The following is a 23,436-nucleotide window of genomic DNA, read 5'->3' as shown; positions in this document are numbered from 1 at the left end:
ATATATTTTACCTTTCTATATAAAAAAATGCTAAATATTCGGAAATTTTGGAAAAATCGGCAATTTTTTAACTTTGAAATTCTCTGCTTTTTACAAAAATACTGATACCCCCCATAATAGTTATTAATTTACACTCCCCACATGTTTACTTCATATTGGCATCATTTTGAAAATGAAACCTTATTGTTTTACGACGTAATAGGGCTTATAGTTTTATGCGCAATTTTTCACATTTACAGCAAAACCCACTTTTCAAAGGACCAAGTCACTTCTGAAGTCACTTTAAGGGGCTTACATAACAGAAACCACCCATAAATTACCCCATTTTGCAAACTACACCCCTCAAGCTGTTCAAAACTCATTTTTAAAAACTGTTAACCCTTTAGGTGTTCCACAGGAATTTTAGCAGAATGAAGGCGAAATTTCAAAATTTCATTTTTTTTCCAGATATTACATTGTAATCCAATTTTACCTGCAACCTAGCAAGGGTTAACGGCAAACCCAAACTTGGTTACCCTAATTCTGCAGTTTATAGAAACACCCCACATGTACTCGTAAACTAAAGTATGGGCACACAGCACAGCTCAACACGGAAGGAGCGCTATGTGGTTTTTGGGTGGCGGATTCACTGGAACAAAGAAAGTCCTGCCAGATGTAACCAAGTCGAAGAAAAGAAGCATAACTCTGACAGAATTAATGCTACCGATATACAATGTTGGGCAGCGGGGAGAGCCACCCAGGATTGAGACTTCGAATGTTAACACTACCAAGGAGGTCCAGGATTCAAAAACCAAAAACCATATCTGGCTTCTGGCTAGAATGTCAGACCATGAGGATCAGACCACCAGCAGTTGGACTGGGTTCAACATAAAAATCCGCAGCGACATTGTAGTGGCCCAGGACACTGTAAGCTACCTGCCCACTATCAATGCTCCTGCAACAGCCATGTCCACTGTGAATGAAGTCTTGGAGCAAACACATGCCATCATGCAGACCCTGAAGCTTAACAGAATTGTGTGTGTGTTTGATCAAGCACTCTATGCCAAAGCTGCCGAGGTTATCTGGAAACAGGAGAAGTTCAAGAACATTATAATTAGAATGGGTGTCTTCCACACAATCTGTAATCTCCTCTCTATCATAGGGAACAGATTTCAGGATGCAGGCCTTAGAGATCTGTGTGTTGAATCCGGTGTAATCGCTGAAGGATCAGTGTCTGGAGTGATGGACGGCCGGAGGTACAACAGAGCAGTGAGACTACACAAGCTGGTCTATGAAGCACTTATGAGGCTTGCATGGAAAAACTTCCTTCCATGGCTAGAAGAAAACCATGCAAGGGACCTTCACCATCTGGATGAAACACTGAAGAACATCACAAACTTTCGCATCAGTGTGTCGCAGGGATCCTTCGAAAAGCTCTTGGATAATGAATCTTGCACACTTACCCTGAAGCTCTTTCAAGTTTATCTTGAGACCCTCAGAAATGAACAACTCTCAGCATTCTGGATGTCATACTTGGACATGGTCGAGACCATGCTGGCCCTGGTTCGAGCTTCAAGAGAAGGCAACTGGATGCTTCACCTAGGAGCAATCCGACAGATGATACCATGGTGTTTTGCCTATGACAAGGTCAACTATGCCCGATACCTAACCTATTACTATGCCACAATGTCTCGGCTGCCCATAGAACACCCAGAGGTCCATGAATACTTCATGCAAGGTGGCTTTTCGGTCCAGATCGGTAGCAAGAATCCTTTTGGACGAATTCCTGTGGACCAGACCATTGAAGAGACAATCAACAAAGACACCCAGACACCAGGGGGCACAAAAGGCTTCAGCCTCAAAGTTGGAGCTGTTTCCAGGTTCTACCTGACATCAGAGTACCGCAGTATGTACTTGAGGCAGCTGAGGGCCCTGGTAGGCCAACAATATACTGACTTCAGCCATTCAGACCTACAGGTGTCTAGGATTAGAAGAGATGAAGCCGATGTCCAATCTTTCGTTCAACTGCTGGAGACAGGTTGGGTGAACCCCTTCAACAAAGAGCATAATGGTGAACTTATCAGTTTGTCAACAGCGACTGTAGCACCACCAGATGTAGCCAAAGACCTTCAAGGGGCATACAGTATAGGAGAGGATGCATATCAAACATTCAAGGATGAGCGTTTGGGTACCGATAAGCCAACTACATTGTTTCATGACAAGATGACGAAGAACAAACTTAAAACGTTCTCTAACATCCAAATGAAGACACGCAGACAAGGTCTTGGCAAGGAGGTAATTTTGAAGGCTGACAGAAACCTATTTGGCCAGATGATACTTGTAGCTGAGAACAGAAAGCTACAAATGAGTGATGTCTTGACTCATCCCCTGGGTCCATTGCCATGGGCACTTGCCAATGGTGATGGGTCTATCCGCAAGACCAACAAGGCTGCCCTCGCAAGGGAGTTGGAGAGGAATGCTCGTCCTGCAGAAGTGATCCCCGAGCCCTCTGCAACCATCATTGATGGGATGAGCCTGGTTCAGAAACTGAAGGGAAACAATGCAACATTTGGCCAGCTAGCAGGCACAGCAATGAGTCGCGCTATCCATGAGGGTGCTAAGAGCAAGCGCATTGATATTGTCTTTGACGTCTACAAGGAGACATCCATCAAAGATACAGAAAGAGTCAACAGATATGAAGGCACAGGGATCCATTTCAAGAACATTCAACATGGGCACAACATCCAGCAGTGGAAAAAGCTTCTAAGTAGTTCCTCCAACAAGGCAAGTCTCATAAAGTTTCTGGTAGAAGAATGGAAGGCGAAACACCACAGGGAGAAGCTTGAGGAGAAGGAGCTGTATGTCACATGTGAGCAGCTCTGCTTTAAGATCACCAAAGAACAGTGGGAAGAGGCTGCTGACCTTAAGTCAAATCAAGAAGAAGCAGACACACGCCTCCTTCTCCATGCTCTTCATGCAGCAGAATCTGGTTACAAGTCGGTCATCATCACTTCGGAGGATACTGATGTCATGGTCCTGTGTCTGGGCATGTGCCACAAAATCCCATCCCACCTGTTCCAGAAATGCGGTACACAGAACCGGACAAGATTCCTGGATATCACCACTCTGAGCCGAACATTGGGAGGCAGCGTATGTGATTCATTGATTGGTATGCATGCATTTACAGGCTGTGACACCGTCAGTGCATTCGCTGGCCGTGGGAAGATGACGACACTCAAGCAGTTGAAGATGAACAAGACATACCAGGATGCCTTTCAGGAAGTTGGTCGTTCATGGGAAGTGTCTACCGAACTTTTTGAGAAGTTACAGGAAATCACCTGCCACATGTACCTGCCAACTACCCAAACAACTGAGGTAAACAGGCTCCGTTATCAGCTGTTCTGTGCCAGACGTGGAGTGGTAGAGTCAAGTCAACTCCCTCCTTGCCAGGACTGCCTTTTCATGCATGCACTGCGTGCAAACTACCAGGCTGCGATCTGGAGGAGAAGTCTGCAGAGCCAGCCATGGGTTGCAAACCCAACAGACTGCGGTTGGATGATAGATAACGACGGAAAGCTTGTTGTCAAGTGGATGCAAGGGGCACCAGCACCAGAAGCTATTATACAGCTACTGTCCTGCAAGTGTGTGCGGTCATGTGAACTTCCTCAGTGTACTTGCCTCAGCAATGGCCTGAAGTGCACAGACATGTGCAGATTACAGACATGCCAGAACAAGGGTACTGAAGACGAGCCAGTAGAACAACAGTCAGATTCAGAGTCCGATGTTGAAGATATTATGGAGTAACATATATATATATATATATATATATATATATATATATATGCACATGACATGTTCAGTGTGTATTTACATAACTTGGATTAAATTTTGTTACAAATACTACATCTAGTCACTCCGGGTGGTACCGATATCGTCATATTTGGTTCTTGGCTCATGCTAAAATTCCTGTGGAACACCTAAAGGGTTAACAGTTTTTAAAAATGAGTTTTGAACAGCTTGAGGGGTGTAGTTTGCAAAATGGGGTAATTTATGGGTGGTTTCTGTTATGTAAGCCCCTTAAAGTGACTTCAGAAGTGACTTGGTCCTTTGAAAAGTGGGTTTTGCTGTAAATGTGAAAAATTGCGCATAAAACTATAAGCCCTATTACGTCGTAAAACAATAAGGTTTCATTTTCAAAATGATGCCAATATGAAGTAAACATGTGGGGAGTGTAAATTAATAACTATTATGGGGGGTATCAGTATTTTTGTAAAAAGCAGAGAATTTCAAAGTTAAAAAATTGCCGATTTTTCCAAAATTTCCGAATATTTAGCATTTTTTTATATAGAAAGGTAAAATATATTGACTCCCATTTAGCACTGACGTGAAGTACAATATGTCACGAGAAAACAATCTCAGAATGGCTTGGATAGGTGAAAGCGTTCCAAAGTTATTAGCCCATGAAGTGGCACAGGTCAGATTGGCTTAGGCACTTGGGTACAAATAGGCCTAGGGCTGAAGGGGTTAATAAGCTACGTATATGTAAGGGCTATCATATCAAAAAATAAACTACAGACATGCATCTACCTAAAAATACCAAAGAAAATTAGTCACTCCGGGTGGTACCGATATCTGGCCCGGCTCATGGACTAGAATGGCAGTAGGCATTTGTCTACATGCATGGTGAAGCAAAGGCTTTTGAAGGTTGGCCTGGTGTTAAGAAGGACAGCAAAGAAGCCACTGCTCTCCAAGCAATACATCAAGGACAGACTGACATTCTGCAAGAAATATACAGAAGACTGGGGTAAAGGTATTTTTTCTGATGACAATTCCTTCAGCCTGATTGAGACATATGGAAGAATGACTGTCCAGAGAAAAAAAAATGAGAGCTCTACCATGACTCCTGCGTCATGCCAACAGCAAAGCATCCCAAGACCATTCATGTATAGGTTGCTTTTCATACAAAGGAGAGGGCACACTCTCAATTTTGCCTAAAAACACTCCCATGAACAAAGAGTTGTATCTAAAGAGACTCAAAGAGCAACTACTACCAAGAATCCAAGTGCAATTTTGTTATGAGCAATGCCTTTTCAAGCATCAAGCATGCTGGACCACCATATCAAGGCAAAAGTGATAACTAAGTGGTGCGATGAACGAAACATTGAAATTTTGGGTCCATGGCCAGGAAACTATACAGATCTCAATCCCAATGAGAATCTGTAGCTAGTCCTCAAAAAGGAGGTGGACAAAAAAAACACAAACATTTTGATAAACTTCAAGTACTGATTAGGCAAAAAAAGGTTGCCATCAGTAATGATTTGACCCAGAAGCTGATACCCAGCATGCCTGGGCTAAAAGGAAATGCTTATAATTAGCCTACAGTAATAACAGAAACCTCCGAGCAAACAAAAATCTAAAGACACTGAAGCAATAAACTTTTGGAAAACTAAATTTTGTGTCAGTCTCAAAACTTTTGGCCACGATTATACACATTGCAGGTAAAGCAGAGCAGGAAGCACTACCATTGCATCCATGATATATATATATATATATATATATATATATATATATATATATATATATATATATATATATATATATATATAAATTTTTTTTTTCTGTCCCAAGCTTATTTATAAAGGAAAACTGTATGAAAATGCTTTGGACAGAGAACCTAATGTAAGAAATGATCCATACAGAATTGTATGTGCTTTATAAAGCAGTGTCTGTGACGTACAACAGATCAATAGGACATGTAAGGATGTGTGGGTAAGCATACCCAAATAATTCATTTTATAGCATCCTTAATTCTAGAGGCTCTGCATATTGGAAAACAGGGTTTTCAATGCATAATAATCACTGTACAACACAAAAGGTGCAAAAATGATAACTAAGCGCAGCTAAATATGGTGCTGGCAAAAAATAAGAGACCACTGCAAAATTTTCAGTTTGTTTGATTTTTCTCTTTATAGGTATATTTTTGAGTAAAATGTAAATTTTTCTTTTATTCTATAAACTTCTGACAACAGGTCTCCGAATTTCCAAGCAATACATTTTTATTTTTTTTTCTGAAAAGGAGAAATGGTCAAAATTAAACAAAAAAAAAAAATCACCAGTGCTTTCAGACCTCAAATAATGCAAAGAAAACAAGTTCATAATGATTTAGAAACAGCAATAATAATGTTTTAACTCAGGAAGAGTTCAGAAATCAATATTTTGTGGAATAACCATGATTTTTAATCACAGCTTTCTTGCGTCTTGGCATGCTTTCCACCAGTCTCACACTGCTTCTGGTGCAAGAATGTAAGCAGATCTTCTTTGTTTGATGGCTTGTGACTATCCATCATCCTCTTGATTACATTCCAGAGGTTTTCAATGGGGTTCAGGTCTGGAGATTGGGCTGCCCATGACAGGGTTTTGATATGGTGGTCTCTTAATTTTTGCCAGAGCTGTAAGTGGCAGACAGGTACAATGAGAGCAAGAACTCTGGCTGTGAGAGCTTACAATTTATTCCAAACACTTAGCACTACAAAGTCAGGAACATGTCCAAATTAGAAGTAAATTTGTAAAATATAGGGAGCTATTTGAAGTCTCCAGAATTGTTTTTCCCCCAGCATGTTCTATTTTATATTGACCCTTGTATACTACTCATAGAAATGGGTATGGATACGTATGGGTCAATGTATGAATTACAAGAAAGGGTGGAGGACAGATTTCTTGACAACAGTAATTACAGAAAGTAAAGTACAAACCTGTTTTAGCTTAGTTGTAATATCTCTAAGCTGCTTTTCCACACTGAAGGCAGATTTTACAGCTCTCCAGTGAACGGCATGTTTGTGACACCAGGAAACAGGATTGTCACTGGGAAACAAAAATATAATCTTATCTCCTTCTGCCTAAAAGGCCAACATTGATGTATATATATTGTAACAAAAATTAAAGGGAAGCTGTCACCAGGATTTCACCCACCAAACTATTTATATGTACATGTAGCTCTTTCAAAGACAAGTTCAGCAATATCTTTACATGGCCAGTCCGTTCCTGTGTTACTGAGAAGTCATCGGTCAAGCATTAGGAGATATTGGATCCAGTTGGATGAATACGTAGGTGGGCTGCGCTGCTGGAGTAAATAAATTCTTCAGAAATGATGATGAGAATAACATTTTTTTTATTCACAACGTGTTTTGTACCTGCGTCTTTATCAAATAAAAGAAACAAATTCACAATTGTTTTTTTCACTTGATAAAGACACCGATACTGCTTTGAAACGTGTTCATAAATAATGTGGATAAAAAACCTTATTCTCATCATCATTTCTGAAAAATTGATTTACTACAGCAGCGCAGCCCACCTACGTGTTCATCCAACTGGACCCAATATCTCCTGGAGGATTTATCCACCAGCCCGGGGCAGCAGCAGCTCTATTACTTCATGCCTACATAGGAGTTGTGTCTATCACACCACCAGGTGAGCGTAACCAGCACTCCTCCTACTCTCCCTGCATAGGTACAGTGGGGGAAATAAGTATTTGATCCCTTGCTGATTTTGTAAGTTTGCCCACTGACAAAGCAAAGACAGGAACAGTCTATAATTTTAGCATTGAGAGATAGAATATCAAAAATAAAATCCAGAAAATCACATTGCATAAATTATATAAATGTATTTGCATTTTGCAGTGAAAAATAAGTATTTGATCCCCTACCAACCATTAAGAGTTCTGGCTCCTACAGACCAGTTAGACGCTCCAAATCAACTCGTTACCTGCATTAAAGACAGCTGTCTTACATAGTCACCTTTATAAAAGACTTATGTCCACAGACTCAAATAATCAGTCAGAATCTAACCTCTACAACATGGGCAAGACCAAAGAACTTTATAAGGATGTCAGGGACAAGATCATAGACTTGCACAAAGCTGAATGGGCTACAAAACCATAACTAAGACGCTGGGTGAGAAGGAGACAACTGCCGCTGCAATAGTAAGAAAATGGAAGAAATATAAAATGACCGTCAATCGACATCGATCTGAGGCGCCATGCAACATCTCACCTCGTGGGGTATCCTTGATCATGAGGAAGGTGAGAGATCAGCCAAAAACTACACGGGGGGAACTTGTTAATGATCTCAAGGCAGCTGGGACCACAGTCACCAAGAAAGCCATTGGTAACGCATTACGCCGTACAGGTTTAAAATCCTGCAGAGCCCGCAAGGTCCCCCTGCTCAAGAGGGCACATGCGCAGGCCCGTTTGAAGTTTGCTAATGAACACCTGGATGATTCTGTGAGTGGTTGGGAGAAGGTGTGGTCAGATGAGACAAAAATTGAGGTCTTTGGCATTAACTCAACTCGTCGTGTTTGGAGGAAGAGAAATGCTGCCTATGACCCAAAGAACACCGTCCCCACTGTCAAGCACGGAGGTGGAAACATTATGTTTTGGGGGCGTTTCTCTGCTAAGGGCATAGGACTACTTCACCACATCAATAGGAGAATGGATGGAGCCATGTACCGTAAATCCTGAGTGACAACCTCCTTCCCTCTGCCAGGACATTAAAAATGGGTCGTGACTGGGTCTTCCAGAAAGACAATGACCCAAAACATACAGCCAAGGCAACAAAGGAGTGGCTCAAAAAGAAGCATATTAAGATCATGGAGTAGCCTAGCCAGTCTCCAGACCTTAATCCAATAGAAAACTTATGGAGTTGAAGCTCCGAGTTGCCAAGCGACAGCCTCAAAATATTAATGGTTAAGAGGTGATCTGTCTCATCAACTACAAAAAAACGTCTGACTGCTGTGCTTGCCAACAAGGGTTTTGCCACAAAGTATCAAGTGTTGTTTGCCAGAGGGATCAAATACTTATTTCTCACTGCAAAATGCAAATAAATTGATATAATTTATACAATGTGATTTTCTGGATTATATTTTTGATATTCTATCTCTCAATGTGAAAATTAACCTACCCTTAAAATTATAGACTATTCATGTCTTTGTCAGTGGGCAAACTTACAAAATCAGCAAGGGATCAAATACTTGTTTCCCCCTCTGTATCAGCCTACTATGTGCTCTGTCTCCCACTTCTAGATTTACACGAGCATTAGGAGGCGGTGCTGGGTGGGGAATAGAGCAAGCTGGAGTGACAGCTTACAGGCTGATTTCTCAGTGACGGAGGAAAGGACGGGCCATGTAAACGTATTCCTGGACTTGTCTGAAAGTGCTACATGTGCATAGAAATAGTTTGTGGTCTGAAATCATGCTGGCAGATTTCCTTTCAGAAAACATTAATATGTTTGAATGATGTCTGGGTCATTTTCTATAAATGTTTGAATCACGGACTTTTCATTGATGGCCTATACTAAAAGAGGACCTGTCACCAGGTGAAGAGAGGCCATTTTTCACTATTTTAATATGCCCTATGATTCCAAAAGTAATTAGCATTTTTTTACTTTGTGCTAATTTTGATGGTTGAAACAAGGGTGCGGTGTTCACAGGATTCTGTGGGGGTGTTGTTTTATGCTGCTCTGCATTATTGCCCTTTATGCAATGTCACCTTGTACAGACCTCAAAAATTAGCACTAAATAAAAAAGGCCCATATCTCTGGTGTATTTGAAAACAGCAAAAAAAAAAGATTGTTTAATAAGAGCAAAAACTGGCCTCTCTTGGCCTAGTGACATATCATTTAAAGAAAAAAACAGCAGTGTCTCATCATTTTCATTCCCTCTCTTCAGTCATCTGTACCGGTATTCTTCTTTGAGGGAGTATGATAATAAAATTACCTACTGTTTAAATCACGTTTTATGTTAAATGTATTTTTTAACTTAAAGTTGTTGTTTTTTTCATATAACTATATTAAAAAATCTTGTAATTTTCAGATTAGACTCTAAGCTTACTTCCTGTTGAGCACATAGACATTAGCAGCAATGGACTGACTGAGAACCTACTGGTTAATATAGAAGCCTTCTGAGCTTCTAATCTGAACATGCTCTAATTCAGGCAAAGGTCACTGTGATGGGAGGGCAGGAGGGGAGCTGGAATATCACCTAGGCGGATCCATTGTGATGTCTTGTATATAGAGGTGTTACCTTTCATTGTAATCCTGTCTGAGATGATAATGCCTGCTGAAAAGTCTTCAGGAAATTAGTCTAGTATAAGGCTTAGAAGCCAGTGTAAAAATTATAAGTTTTACTGACAATCTGTACACTATTGATGCACTGAATTTGAATTAAAAGTAATTTTCCCAAGCACTCCATCACCAAAATATACAGTGCTAGTGTAATTTTTATAGGGGCCAAGTCCCCTACATCACTGTACAGCTAATCTAACATGCATTTTCAGGGTGACAGACTCCCTTTAATGACCAACTGTGATCTGATGCACTCCTTTTAATACAAACTATATGCTAGTAATGTGCTCATAAATGTTTTATGTTTATTAAAATGCACGTGTCACCAATTTTTAGCTTGTCATCAGTATTAGTTTATTATCTTGTGGACATAAATAACATCGAGGACAACTATAAAATAATCTACTAGAACAAAATCACATAGAGCAGAATATATTTATTTTACGATTCAATACTGGTGACAGACGCTCTCTAAACTTACCTAGATTTGCACTGTTCAAAAATGAAAAAAAGAGTGGCAAAGTCATTGTTTCCCCCAGCCATTTCAGATATTGTTTTGTGACTTTCTTCAACTTCCTTTTGTTTCTGAGTCACTGTTAAAATAAACAGGTGGTGTTTTGTTTTTTTTTTATAATATGTTACAAGGACTTAATTGCAGAAGGCCAACTAAGAAGATTACAAACGTTATGGCGCAGCACAAAAACATGGCCTCTAGCAGGCTTTATTGAAGTCTCATTTCCAGTTTGTCACTATTGCTCTGGACACTAGTGGGAAAGCAAGTGATGGAAATGATTTTTCCTTCGTATTCGTGAATGTATGTACCAACGGTCAGCGTCATAAATAGAAATCATGAGGCTCCATAACAAAATGCGAATTGGGCCCCCCTCTCTCCCTCCAATAAAGTTCTATGTATATATGTATTTACACACAGACAGAAATAGTGCACCTGCTGAAGCCCCTTAATATTCTCACCTACTACGTTACCCTTTCATGTCCCTCCAACCGTATTATGCCCTATAAAATGCCCCACCCCAAACATGGTATGATACCACCACTGTGAATTCCCTTACATAATTTGCCCTCATAGTGCCCCCCAAGCATATTATGATCCTCCAACAGAATATGTCACCCACTGTACCCACGTCAACACAGTATGATGCCCAACTGTGCTCCACAGCACAGTATGATGCCCCACTGTGCTCCGCAACACAATCTGATGCCCCACTGTGCTCCACAACACAGTATGATGCCCCACTGTGCTCCACAACACTGTATGATGCTCCACAACACTGTATGATGCTCCACAACACAGTATAATGCCCCATTGTGCTTCGCAACACAGTATGATACCCCACTGTGCTCCGCAACACAGTATGATGCCCCATTGTGCTCCACAACACAGTATGATGCCCCACTGTGCTCCACAACACAGTGTGATGCTTCACACCACAGTATGCTGCCCCACTGTGCTACGCAACACAGTATGAAGCCCCACTGTGCTCCTCAACACAGTATGATACCCCACTGTGCTCCATAACACATTATGATGCCCCACTGTGCTCCACAACACAGTATGATGCTCCACAACACAATATGATGCCCCACTATGCTCCGCAACACAGTAGGATGCCTCACTGTGCTCCACAACACAGTATGATGCTCCACAACACAGTATGGCTACGTTCACATTAGCGTTCGGCGCCGCACCGTCGGGCGCTGCAGCATCGCCGCATGCGTCATGCGCCCCTATATTTAACATGGGGGCGCATGGACATGCGTTGCACTTGTGTTTTGTGACGCATGCGTCACTGTGGTGCATGCGTCAGGGCGCAGAGGACTCAGCAAGTTGCAGTTTTTTCTGCGCCCAAAACCATGCAAAAATGGACGCATGCGTCACAAAACGCTGCGTTGTGCATGCGTTTACATTTGCATTGTGCGTTGCGTCGCCGACGCTGCAGCGCACAACGCAAATGTGAACGTAGCCTTAGATACCTCACTGTGCTCCGCAACACAGTATGATACCCCACTGTGCTCGACAACACAGCATGATGCCTGTTGTGAATTCTGCTTTTGGGCTCCCTCCGGTGGTAGTAGGTGGTAATGCAGTTGTCCCTGGGTTGCAGTCCTGGTCAGGTGTGTCTGCTGATTGCAGTTCTGACTGGGGTATTTAGGTGTGCAGCATTCATTAGTCCTTGCCAGTTGTCAATTGTTGTTGGGAGGTGTTGAATCTCTGCCTGGTTCCTCCTACCTTTCTGCCAAATCAGCAAATATAAGTGTCTGTTTTTTTTTTCCTGTGGCACACATGCGGTGTGCTTCACAATTCAGTGCTATTCCTTGTGTTTTCTTGTCCAGCTTAGATTGTGTCAGTATTTTCTCAGTCTTGTTGGATTCTCTGGAGTGGCAGATATACATTCCATGTCTTTAGTTAGATTGTGGAACTTTTTGTATTATCTGCTGTGGATATTTTTGGAAGGGTTTTAATACTGACCGCCTAGTAATCGGTCCTATCCTCTCCTATTTAGCTAGAGTGGCCTCTTTTGCTAAATCCTGTTTTCTACCTGCGTGTGTCTATTCTTATCCTACTCACAGTCAATATTCGTGGGGGGCTGCCTATCCTTTGGGGGTCTGCTCTGAGGCAATGTAGCATTCCTATTTCCACCTATAGGGGTATTTAGTCCTCCGGCTGTGTCGAGGTGTCTAGGGTTTGTTAGGCACACCCCACGGCTACTTCTAGTTGCGGTGTTGATTGTATACAGGTCCTTCTCAAAAAATTAGCATATAGTGTTAAATTTCATTATTTACCATAATGTAATGATTACAATTAAACTTTCATATATTATAGATTCATTATCCACCAACTCAAATTTGTCAGGTCTTTTATTGTTTTAATACTGATGATTTTGGCCTACAACTCCTGATAACCCAAAAAACCTGTCTCAATAAATTAGCATATTTCACCCGTCCAATCAAATAAAAGTGTTTTTTAATAACAAACAAAAAAACCATCAAATAATAATGTTCAGTTATGCACTCAATACTTGGTCGGGAATCCTTTGGCAGAAATGACTGCTTCAATGCGGCGTGGCATGGAGGCAATCAGCCTGTGACACTGCTGAGATGTTATGGAGGCCCAGGATGCTTCAATAGTGGCCTTAAGCTCATCCAGAGTGTTGGGTCTTGCGTCTCTCAACTTTCTCTTCACAATATCCCACAGATTCTCTATGGGGTTCAGGTCAGGAGAGTTGGCAGGCCAATTGAGCACAGTAATACCATGGTCAGTAAACCATTTACCAGTGGTTTTGTGTTATGACCCCAATGGCGAGGGTCTCAGAGGAACGTGGAAGTCTGCAGAATACAAAAATCCAGCTCATAGGGCAGTGGTAACTGGGTTGACCATATATCTACTCCTAACGCCAACACTAGAAGTAGCCGGGGATCATTCCTACGTTGATTCTAGATGACACGCGCCAGCCGGAGAATCTAGCTACCCCTAGTAGAGGAAAACAAAGACCTTTCTTGCCTCCAGAGAAGGGGACCCCAAAGCTGGATAGAAGCCCCCCACAAATAATGACGGTGAGGTAAGAGGAAATGACAAACACAGAAATGAATCAGGTTTAGCACAGAGAGGCCCGCTTACTGATAGCAGAATAAAGAAAGGTAACTTATATGGTCAACAAAAACCCTATCAAAATCCACACTGGAAATTCAAGAACCCCCGAACCGTCTAACGGTCCGGGGGGAGAACACCAGCCCCCTAGAGCTTCCAGCAAAGGTCAGGATATAGATTTGGAACAAGCTGGACAAAAATACAAAACCAAAACAAATAGCAAAAAGCAAAAGGCAGACTTAGCTGATATAACTGGAACCAGGATCAGTAGACAAGAGCACAGCAGACTAGCTCTGATAACTACGTTGCCAGGCATTGAACTGAAGGTCCAGGGAGCTTATATAGCAACACCCCTAACTAACGACCCAGGTGCGGATAAAAGGAATGACAGAAAAACCAGAGTCAAAAAACTAGTAACCACTAGAGGGAGCAAAAAGCAAATTCACAACAGTACCCCCCCCTTAGTGAGGGGTCACCGAACCCTCACCACGACCACCAGGGCGATCAGGATGAGCGGCATGAAAGGCACGAACTAAATCGGCCGCATGAACATCAGAGGCGACCACCCAGGAATTATCCTCCTGACCATAGCCCTTCCACTTGACCAGGTACTGAAGCCTCCGCCTGGAGAGGCGAGAATCCAAGATCTTCTCCACCACGTACTCCAACTCGCCCTCAACCAACACCGGAGCAGGAGGCTCAGCAGAAGGAACTACAGGCACAATGTACCGCCGCAACAAGGACCTATGAAATACATTGTGAATAGCAAACGACACAGGAAGATCCAGACGAAAAGATACAGGATTAAGGATTTCCAATATCTTGTAAGGCCCAATAAAACGAGGTTTAAATTTGGGAGACGAGACCTTCATAGGAACAAAGCGGGAAGAAAGCCATACCAAATCCCCAACGCGTAGTCGGGGACCCACACCGCGGCGGCGGTTGGCAAAGCGCTGAGCCTTCTCCTGTGACAACTTCAAGTTGTCCACCACATGATTCCAGATCTGCTGCAACCTATACACCACAGAATCCACCCCAGGACAGTCAGAAGGCTCCACATGACCCGAAGAAAAGCGAGGATGGAAACCAGAGTTGCAGAAAAAAGGCGAAACCAAGGTGGCGGAACTAGCCCGATTATTAAGGGCAAACTCAGCCAACGGCAAGAATGTCACCCAATCGTCCTGATCAGCAGAGACAAAACACCTCAAATAAGCCTCCAAAGTCTGATTGGTTCGCTCCGTCTGTCCATTAGTCTGAGGATGGAAAGCAGACGAAAACGACAAATCAATGCCCATCCTACTACAAAAGGATCGCCAGAACCTGGAAACGAACTGGGATCCTCTGTCTGACACAATATTCTCAGGGATGCCGTGCAAACGAACCACGTTCTGGAAAAACACAGGAACCAGATCGGAAGAGGAAGGCAGCTTAGGCAAAGGAACCAAATGGACCATCTTGGAGAAGCGATCACATATCACCCAGATAACGGACATGCCCTGAGATAGCGGAAGATCAGAAATGAAATCCATGGAGATATGTGTCCAAGGTCTCTTCGGGACAGGCAAGGGCAAGAGCAAACCGCTGGCACGAGAACAGCAAGGCTTAGCTCGAGCACAAGTCCCACAGGACTGCACAAATGACCGCACATCCCTTGACAAGGAAGGCCACCAAAAGGACCTGGCCACCAGATCTCTGGTGCCAAAAATTCCCGGGTGACCTGCCAACACCGAGGAATGAACCTCGGAAATGACTCTGCTGGTCCACTTATCCGGGACAAACAGTCTGTCAGGTGGACAAGACTCAGGCCTATCAGCCTGAAATCTCTGCAACACACGTCGCAGATCCGGAGAAATAGCTGACAAGATAACTCCATCTTTAAGAATACCAACAGGATCAGCGACTCCAGGAGCATCAGGCACAAAGCTCCTAGAAAGAGCATCGGCCTTCACATTCTTTGAACCTGGTAAATACGAGACAACAAAATCAAAGCGGGAGAAAAACAATGACCAGCGGGCCTGTCTCGGATTAAGGCGTTTAGCAGACTCGAGATACATCAGATTTTTGTGATCAGTCAAGACCACCACACGATGCTTAGCACCCTCGAGCCAATGACGCCACTCCTCAAATGCCCATTTCATGGCCAACAACTCCCGATTGCCCACATCATAATTTCGCTCGGCAGGCGAAAACTTCCTAGAGAAAAAGGCACAAGGTTTCATAACAGAGCAACCAGGGCCTCTCTGCGACAAAACGGCCCCTGCCCCAATCTCCGAAGCATCCACCTCAACCTGAAAGGGAAGTGAGACGTCAGGCTGGCACAAAACAGGCGCCGAAGTAAACCGGCGTTTCAACTCCTGGAAAGCCTCCACGGCAGCAGGAGCCCAGTTAGCTACATCAGAGCCCTTCTTGGTAATATCCGTCAAAGGTTTCACAATGCTAGAAAAATTAGCAATAAAACGACGGTAGAAGTTAGCGAAGCCCAAGAACTTCTGAAGACTCTTAACTGACGAGGGCTGAGTCCAATCAAGAATAGCTCGGACCTTGACTGGGTCCATCTCCACAGCAGAAGGGGAAAAAATGAACCCCAAAAAGGGAACCTTCTGTACACCAAAGAGACACTTTGAGCCCTTGACAAACAAAGAATTTTCACGCAAAATTTTAAAGACCAACCTGACCTGCTCCACATGCGAATCCCAATTATCAGAAAAAACCAAAATATCATCCAGATAAACAATCAAAAATTTATCCAGATACTTCCGGAAAATGTCATGCATAAAGGACTGAAAAACTGAAGGCGCATTGGAGAGCCCAAAAGGCATCACCAAGTACTCAAAATGACCTTCGGGCGTATTGAATGCGGTTTTCCATTCATCACCTTGCTTAATGCGCACAAGGTTGTACGCACCACGAAGGTCTATCTTGGTGAACCACTTGGCACCCTTAATCCGGGCAAACAAGTCAGACAACAGCGGTAAAGGATACTGAAATTTGACAGTGATCTTATTTAAAAGCCGATAATCAATACAAGGTCTCAAAGATCCGTCCTTTTTTGCCACAAAAAAGAATCCCGCACCAAGAGGGGAAGAAGACGGACGAATATGTCCTTTCTCCAGAGACTCCTTGATATATGAACGCATAGCGGTATGTTCAGGTACCGACAGATTAAACAGTCTTCCCTTAGGAAACTTACTGCCTGGGATCAAATCTATAGCACAGTCACAGTCCCTATGAGGAGGCAGTGCACTGGACTCAGACTCACTGAAGACATCCTGATAATCAGACAAATACTCCGGAACTTCCGAAGGCGTAGAAGAAGCAATAGACACAGGCAGGGAATCCCCATGAATACCACGACAGCCCCAACTTGAGACTGACATAGCCTTCCAGTCCAGGACTGGATTATGGGTCTGTAACCATGGCAGCCCTAAAACAACCAAATCATGCATTTTATGTAAAACCAGGAAACGTATCACCTCGCGGTGTTCAGGAGTCATGCACATGGTAACCTGTGTCCAATACTGCGGTTTATTTGCTGCCAATGGTGTAGCATCAATACCCCTAAGAGGAATAGGATTTTCTAATGGTTCAAGAGTAAAACCACAGCGCTTAGCAAATGAGAGATCCATGAGACTCAGGGCAGCACCTGAATCTACAAACGCCATGACAGGATAAGATGACAGTGAGCAAATCAAAGTTACAGACAGAATAAATTTAGGTTGCAAATTACCAACGGTGACAGGACTAACAACCTTAGCTATACGTTTAGAGCATGCTGAGATAACATGTGTAGAATCACCACAGTAGTAGCACAAGCCATTCCGGCGTCTATGAATTTTCCGCTCATTTCTAGTCAGGATTCTATCACATTGCATTAAATCAGGTGTCTGTTCAGACAACACCATGAGGGAATTTGCGGTTTTTCTATCACATTGCACCGAATTAGGTGTCTGTTCAGACAACACCATGAGGGAATTTGCGGTTTTGCGCTCCCGCAACCGCCGGTCAATTTGAATAGCCAGTGCCATAGTATCATTCAGACCTGTGGGAATGGGAAAACCCACCATAACATTCTTAATGGCTTCAGAAAGGCCATTTCTAAAATTAGCGGCCAGTGCACACTCGTTCCAATGTGTCAGCACGGACCATTTCCGAAATTTTTGGCAATACACTTCAGCCTCGTCCTGCCCCTGAGACATAGCCAGCAAGGCCTTTTCTGCCTGAATCTCAAGATTGGGTTCCTCATAAAGTAAACCGAGCGCCAGAAAAAACGCATCAAGATCAGCCAATGCCGGATCTCCTGGCGCCAGCGAAAAAGCCCAATCCTGAGGGTCGCCCCGTAAGAACGAAATAACAATTTTTACTTGCTGAGCAGAATCTCCAGATGAACAGGGTCTCAGGGACAAAAACAATTTACAATTATTCACGAAATTCCTAAACTTAAACCTGTCTCCGGAAAACAGTTCAGGAATCGGTATTTTAGGTTCTGACCTAGGATTTCTGATAACATAGTCTTGTATGCCCTGCACACGAGTAGCCAGCTGGTCCACACTTGTAATCAAGGTCTGGACATTCATGTCTGCAGCAAGCATAGCCACTCTGAGGTAAAGGGGAAGAAGGAAAAAAAAAAAAAAAAAACTCAGAATCTTCTTTCTTACAATCCCTCTTCTGCAATGCATTAAACATTTAATACTGGCCTGGCAAACTGTTATGACCCCAATGGCGAGGGTCTCAGAGGAACGTGGAAGTCTGCAGAATACAAAAATCCAGCTCATAGGGCAGTGGTAACTGGGTTGACCATATATCTACTCCTAACGCCAACACTAGAAGTAGCCGGGGATCATTCCTACGTTGATTCTAGATGACACGCGCCAGCCGGAGAATCTAGCTACCCCTAGTAGAGGAAAACAAAGACCTTTCTTGCCTCCAGAGAAGGGGACCCCAAAGCTGGATAGAAGCCCCCCACAAATAATGACGGTGAGGTAAGAGGAAATGACAAACACAGAAATGAATCAGGTTTAGCACAGAGAGGCCCGCTTACTGATAGCAGAATAAAGAAAGGTAACTTATATGGTCAACAAAAACCCTATCAAAATCCACACTGGAAATTCAAGAACCCCCGAACCGTCTAACGGTCCGGGGGGAGAACACCAGCCCCCTAGAGCTTCCAGCAAAGGTCAGGATATAGATTTGGAACAAGCTGGACAAAAATACAAAACCAAAACAAATAGCAAAAAGCAAAAGGCAGACTTAGCTGATATAACTGGAACCAGGATCAGTAGACAAGAGCACAGCAGACTAGCTCTGATAACTACGTTGCCAGGCATTGAACTGAAGGTCCAGGGAGCTTATATAGCAACACCCCTAACTAACGACCCAGGTGCGGATAAAAGGAATGACAGAAAAACCAGAGTCAAAAAACTAGTAACCACTAGAGGGAGCAAAAAGCAAATTCACAACAGTTTTGGCACTGTGAGCAGGTGCCAGGTCGTGCTGAAAAATGAAATCTTCATCTCCATAAAGCATTTCAGCCGATGGAAGCATGAAGTGCTCCAAAATCTCCTGATAGCTAGCTGCATTGACCCTGCCCTTGATGAAACACACTGACTGTGGGTACTTGACACTGGACTTCAGGCATTTTGGCATTTCCTTCTCCCCAGTCTTCCTCCAGACTCTGGCACCTTGATTTCCGAATGACATGCAAAATTTGCTTTCATCAGAAAAAAGTACTTGGGACCACTTAGCAACAGTCCAGTGCTGCTTCTCTGTAGCCCAGGTCAGGCGCTTCTGCCGCTGTTTATGGTTCAAAAGTGGCTTTACCTGGGGAATGCGGCACCTGTAGCCCATTTCCTGCACACGCCTGTGCACGGTGGCTCTGGATGTTTCCACACCAGACTCAGTCCACTGCTTCCTCAGGTTCCCCAAGGTCTGGAATCGGTCCTTCTCCACAATCTTCCTCAGGGTCCGGTCACCTCTTCTCATTGTACAGCGTTTTCTGCCACATTGTTTCCTTCCAACAGACTTACCATTGAGGTGCCTTGATACAGCACTCTGGGAACAGCCTATTTGTTGAGAAATTTCTTTCTGGGTCTTACCCTCTTGCTTGAGGGTGTCAATGATGGCCTTCTTGACATCTGTCAGGTCGCTAGTCTTACCCATGATGGGGGTTTTGAGTAATGAACCAGGCAGGGAGTTTTTAAAAGCCTCAGGTATCTTTTGCATGTGTTTAGAGTTAATTAGTTGATTCAGAAGATTAGGGTAATAGGTCGTTTAGAGAACCTTTTCTTGATATGCTAATTTATTGAGACAGGTTTTTTGGGTTATCAGGAGTTGTAGGCCAAAATCATCAGTATTAAAACAATAAAAGACCTGACAAATTTCAGTTGGTGGATAATGAATCTATAATATATGAAAGTTTAATTGTAATCATTACATTATGGTAAATAATGAAATTTAACACTATATGCTAATTTTTTGAGAAGGACCTGTATTTGGACGATATTTTGATTTTTCCGATGATTGGGAGTCTCATGTGGAACAGGTCAGGATGGTATTTCAGATCCTTCGTGACAATGCTTTGTTTGTGAAGGGGTCTAAGTGTCTCTTTGGGGTGCAGAAGGTTTCTTTTTTGGGCTTTATTTTTTCTCCCTCATCTATGGAGATGGATCCGGTTAAGGTTCAGGCCATTCATGATTGGATTCAACCCACATCTGTGAAGAGCCTTCAGAAATTTTTGGGTTTTGCAAATTTTTATCGCCGTTTCATTGCTAACTTCTCCAGCGTGGTTAAACCCTTGACTGATTTGACGAAAAAAGGCGCTGATGTGGCGAATTGGTCCTCTGCGGCTGTCTCTGCCTTTCAGGAGCTTAAACGCCGATTTACTTCTGCTCCGGTGTTGCGCCAACCAGATGTTTCTCTTCCGTTTCAGGTTGAGGCTTCTGAGATTGGGGCAGGGGCCGTTTTGGCTCAGAGGGATTCTGTTGGTTCTTTGATGAAACCGTGTGCCTTCTTCTCCCGCAAGTTTTCGCCTGCTGAACGCAATTATGATGTCGACAATCGGGAGTTGTTGGCTATCAAGTGGGCGTTTGAGGAGTGGCGACATTGGCTTAAGGGAGCTAAGCACCGTATTGTGGTCCTGACCGATCATAAGAATTTGATTTACCTCGATTCTGCCAAACGGCTGAGTCCTAGACAGGCTCGATGGTCCTTGTTTTTTTCCCGTTTTGATTTTGTGGTTTCGTATCTTCCGGGTTCTAATATTAAGGCTGATGCCCTCTCTAGGAGTTTTTTGCCTGATTCTCCTGAGGTCCTTGAACCGGTCGGCATTCTGAAAGAAGGGGTGGTCCTTTCTGCCATTTCCCCTGATTTACGGCGGGTTCTTCAGGAATTTCAGGCTGATAGACCTGACCGCTGTCCTGTGGGGAAATTGTTTGTTCCTGACAGATGGACTAGTAGAGTGATTTCTGGGGTTCACTGTTCTGTGTTGGCTGGTCATCCTGGTATTTTTGGTACCAGAGATTTGGTTGGTAGGTCCTTTTGGTGGCCTTCGTTGTCACGTGATGTGCGTTCTTTTGTGCAGTCCTGTGGGACTTGTGCGCGGGCCAAGCCTTGTTGTTCCCGTGCTAGTGGGTTACTTTTGCCATTGCCGGTCCCTGAGAGGCCCTGGACGCATATTTCTATGGATTTTATTTCTGATCTTCCGGTTTCCCAGAGGATGTCGGTTATCTGGGTTGTTTGTGACCGGTTTTCTAAGATGGTTCATTTGGTGCCTTTGCCTAAATTGCCTTCCTCTTCAGAGTTGGTTCCGTTGTTTTTTCAGCATGTGGTTCGTTTGCATGGTATTCCGGAGAATATTGTGTCCGACACAGGTTCCCAGTTCATTTTTAGGTTTTGGCGGGCCTTTTGTGCTAGGCTGGGCATTGATTTGTCTTTTTCTTCTGCATTTCATCCTCAGACAAATGGCCAGACCGAGCGAACTAATCAGACTTTGGAGACTTATTTGAGATGCTTTGTGTCTGCCGATCAGGATGATTGGGTGGCCTTTTTGCCATTGGCCGCGTTTGCCCTTAATAATCGGGCTAGTTCGGCTACTTTGGTTTCGCCTTTTTTTTGTAATTTTGGTTTTCATCCTCGTTTTTCTTCTGGGCAGGTTGAGCCTTCTGACTGTCTTGGCGTGGATTCTGTGGTTGACAGGTTGCAGCAGATTTGGGCTCATGTGGTGGACAATTTGGTGTTGTCTCAGGAGGAGGCTCAACGTTTTGCTAACCATCGTCGGTGTGTTAGTTCCCGGCTTCGGGTTGGGGATTTGGTTTGGTTGTCTTCCCGTCATGTTCCTTTGAAGGTCTCTTCCTCTAAGTTTAAGCCTCGGTTTATTGGTCCTTATAGGATTTCTGAGATTATTAATCCGGTGTCTTTTCGATTGGCGCTTCCGGCCTCTTTTGCTATCCATAATGTCTTCCATAGATCTTTATTGCAGAAATATGTGGTGCCTGTTGTTCCCTCTATTGATCCTCCGGCCCCTGTTTTGGTTGATGGGGAGTTGGAGTATGTGGTTGAGAAGATTTTGGATTCTCGTTTTTCGAGGCGGAGGCTTCAGCACCTTGTCAAATGGAAGGGTTATGGCCAGGAGGATAATTCTTGGGTTTTTGCTTCTGATGTCCATGCTGCTGATTTGGTCCGTGCCTTTCATCTGGCTCGTCCTGATCGGCCTGGGGGCTCTGGTGAGGGTTCGGTGACCCCTCCTCAAGGGGGGGATACTGTTGTGAATTCTGCTTTTGGGCTCCCTCCGGTGGTAGTAGGTGGTAATGCAGTTGTCTCTGGGTTGCAGTCCTGGTCAGGTGTGTCTGCTGATTGCAGTTCTGACTGGGGTATTTAGGTGTGCAGGATTCATTAGTCCTTGCCAGTTGTCAATTGTTGTTGGGAGGTGTTGGATCTCTGCCTGGTTCCTCCTGCCTTTCTGCCAAATCAGCAAAGATAAGTGTCTGGTTTTTTTTTCCTGTGGCACACATGCGGTGTGCTATTCCTTGTGTTTTCTTGTCCAGCTTAGATTGTGTCAGTATTTTCTCAGTCTTGTTGGATTCTCTGGAGTGGCAGATATACATTCCATGTCTTTAGTTAGATTGTGGAACTTTTTGTATTATCTGCTGTGGATATTTTTGGAAGGGTTTTAATACTGACCGCCTAGTAATCTGTCCTATCCTCTCCTATTCAGCTAGAGTGGCCTCTTTTGCTAAATCCTGTTTTCTACCTGCGTGTGTCTATTCTTCTCCTACTCACAGTCAATATTCGTGGGGGGCTGCCTATCCTTTGGGGTTCTGCTCTGAGGCAATGTAGCATTCCTATTTCCACCTATAGGGGTATTTAGTCCTCCGGCTGTGTCGAGGTGTCTAGGGTTTGTTAGGCACACCCCACGGCTACTTCTAGTTGCGGTGTTAGTTCAGGATTTGCGGTCAGTACAGGTTCCACCGTCTCCAGAGAAAGTTTCATGCGGCTCCAAGGTCACCGGATCATAACAGATGCCCCACTGTGCTCCGCAACACAGTATGATGCCCCTCTGTGCTCCACAACACAGTATGATGCTCCACAACACAGTATGATACCTCACTGTGCTCCGCAACACAGTATGATACCCCACTGTGCTCCACAACACAGTATGATGCCCCACTGTGCTGCACAACACTGTATGATGCTCCACAACACAGTATGATGCCTCACTGTGCTCCACAACACAGTATGATG

General features: G+C 43.7%; 1 protein-coding gene across 4 annotated transcripts in view; it reads right to left on the bottom strand.

The window, feature by feature from the left end:
- DHX40 (DEAH-box helicase 40) overlaps nt 1–23,436 on the bottom strand; it is a 187,302-nt gene that overhangs the window by 34,930 nt on the left and 128,936 nt on the right. For 2 of the 4 annotated variants that reach the window (XM_077296171.1, XM_077296172.1), the window contains exons 13-14: nt 10,576–10,690; nt 6,732–6,840 (exon numbers count right to left, since the gene is read on the bottom strand). In XM_077296171.1, coding sequence (XP_077152286.1) covers nt 6,732–6,840; nt 10,576–10,690 — 224 coding nt within the window. The remainder of the gene's footprint in view (nt 1–6,731; nt 6,841–10,575; nt 10,691–23,436) is intronic. The other 2 variants (XM_077296173.1, XM_077296174.1) reach the window with 1 other exon arrangement.

Source organism: Ranitomeya variabilis, chromosome 3, assembly GCF_051348905.1.
Source record: "Ranitomeya variabilis isolate aRanVar5 chromosome 3, aRanVar5.hap1, whole genome shotgun sequence".
NCBI classification, from domain to species: domain Eukaryota; kingdom Metazoa; phylum Chordata; class Amphibia; order Anura; family Dendrobatidae; genus Ranitomeya; species Ranitomeya variabilis.
The sequence above is the reverse complement of the archived record's forward strand: the minus strand, read 5'-3'. Positions and strand labels throughout refer to the sequence as shown.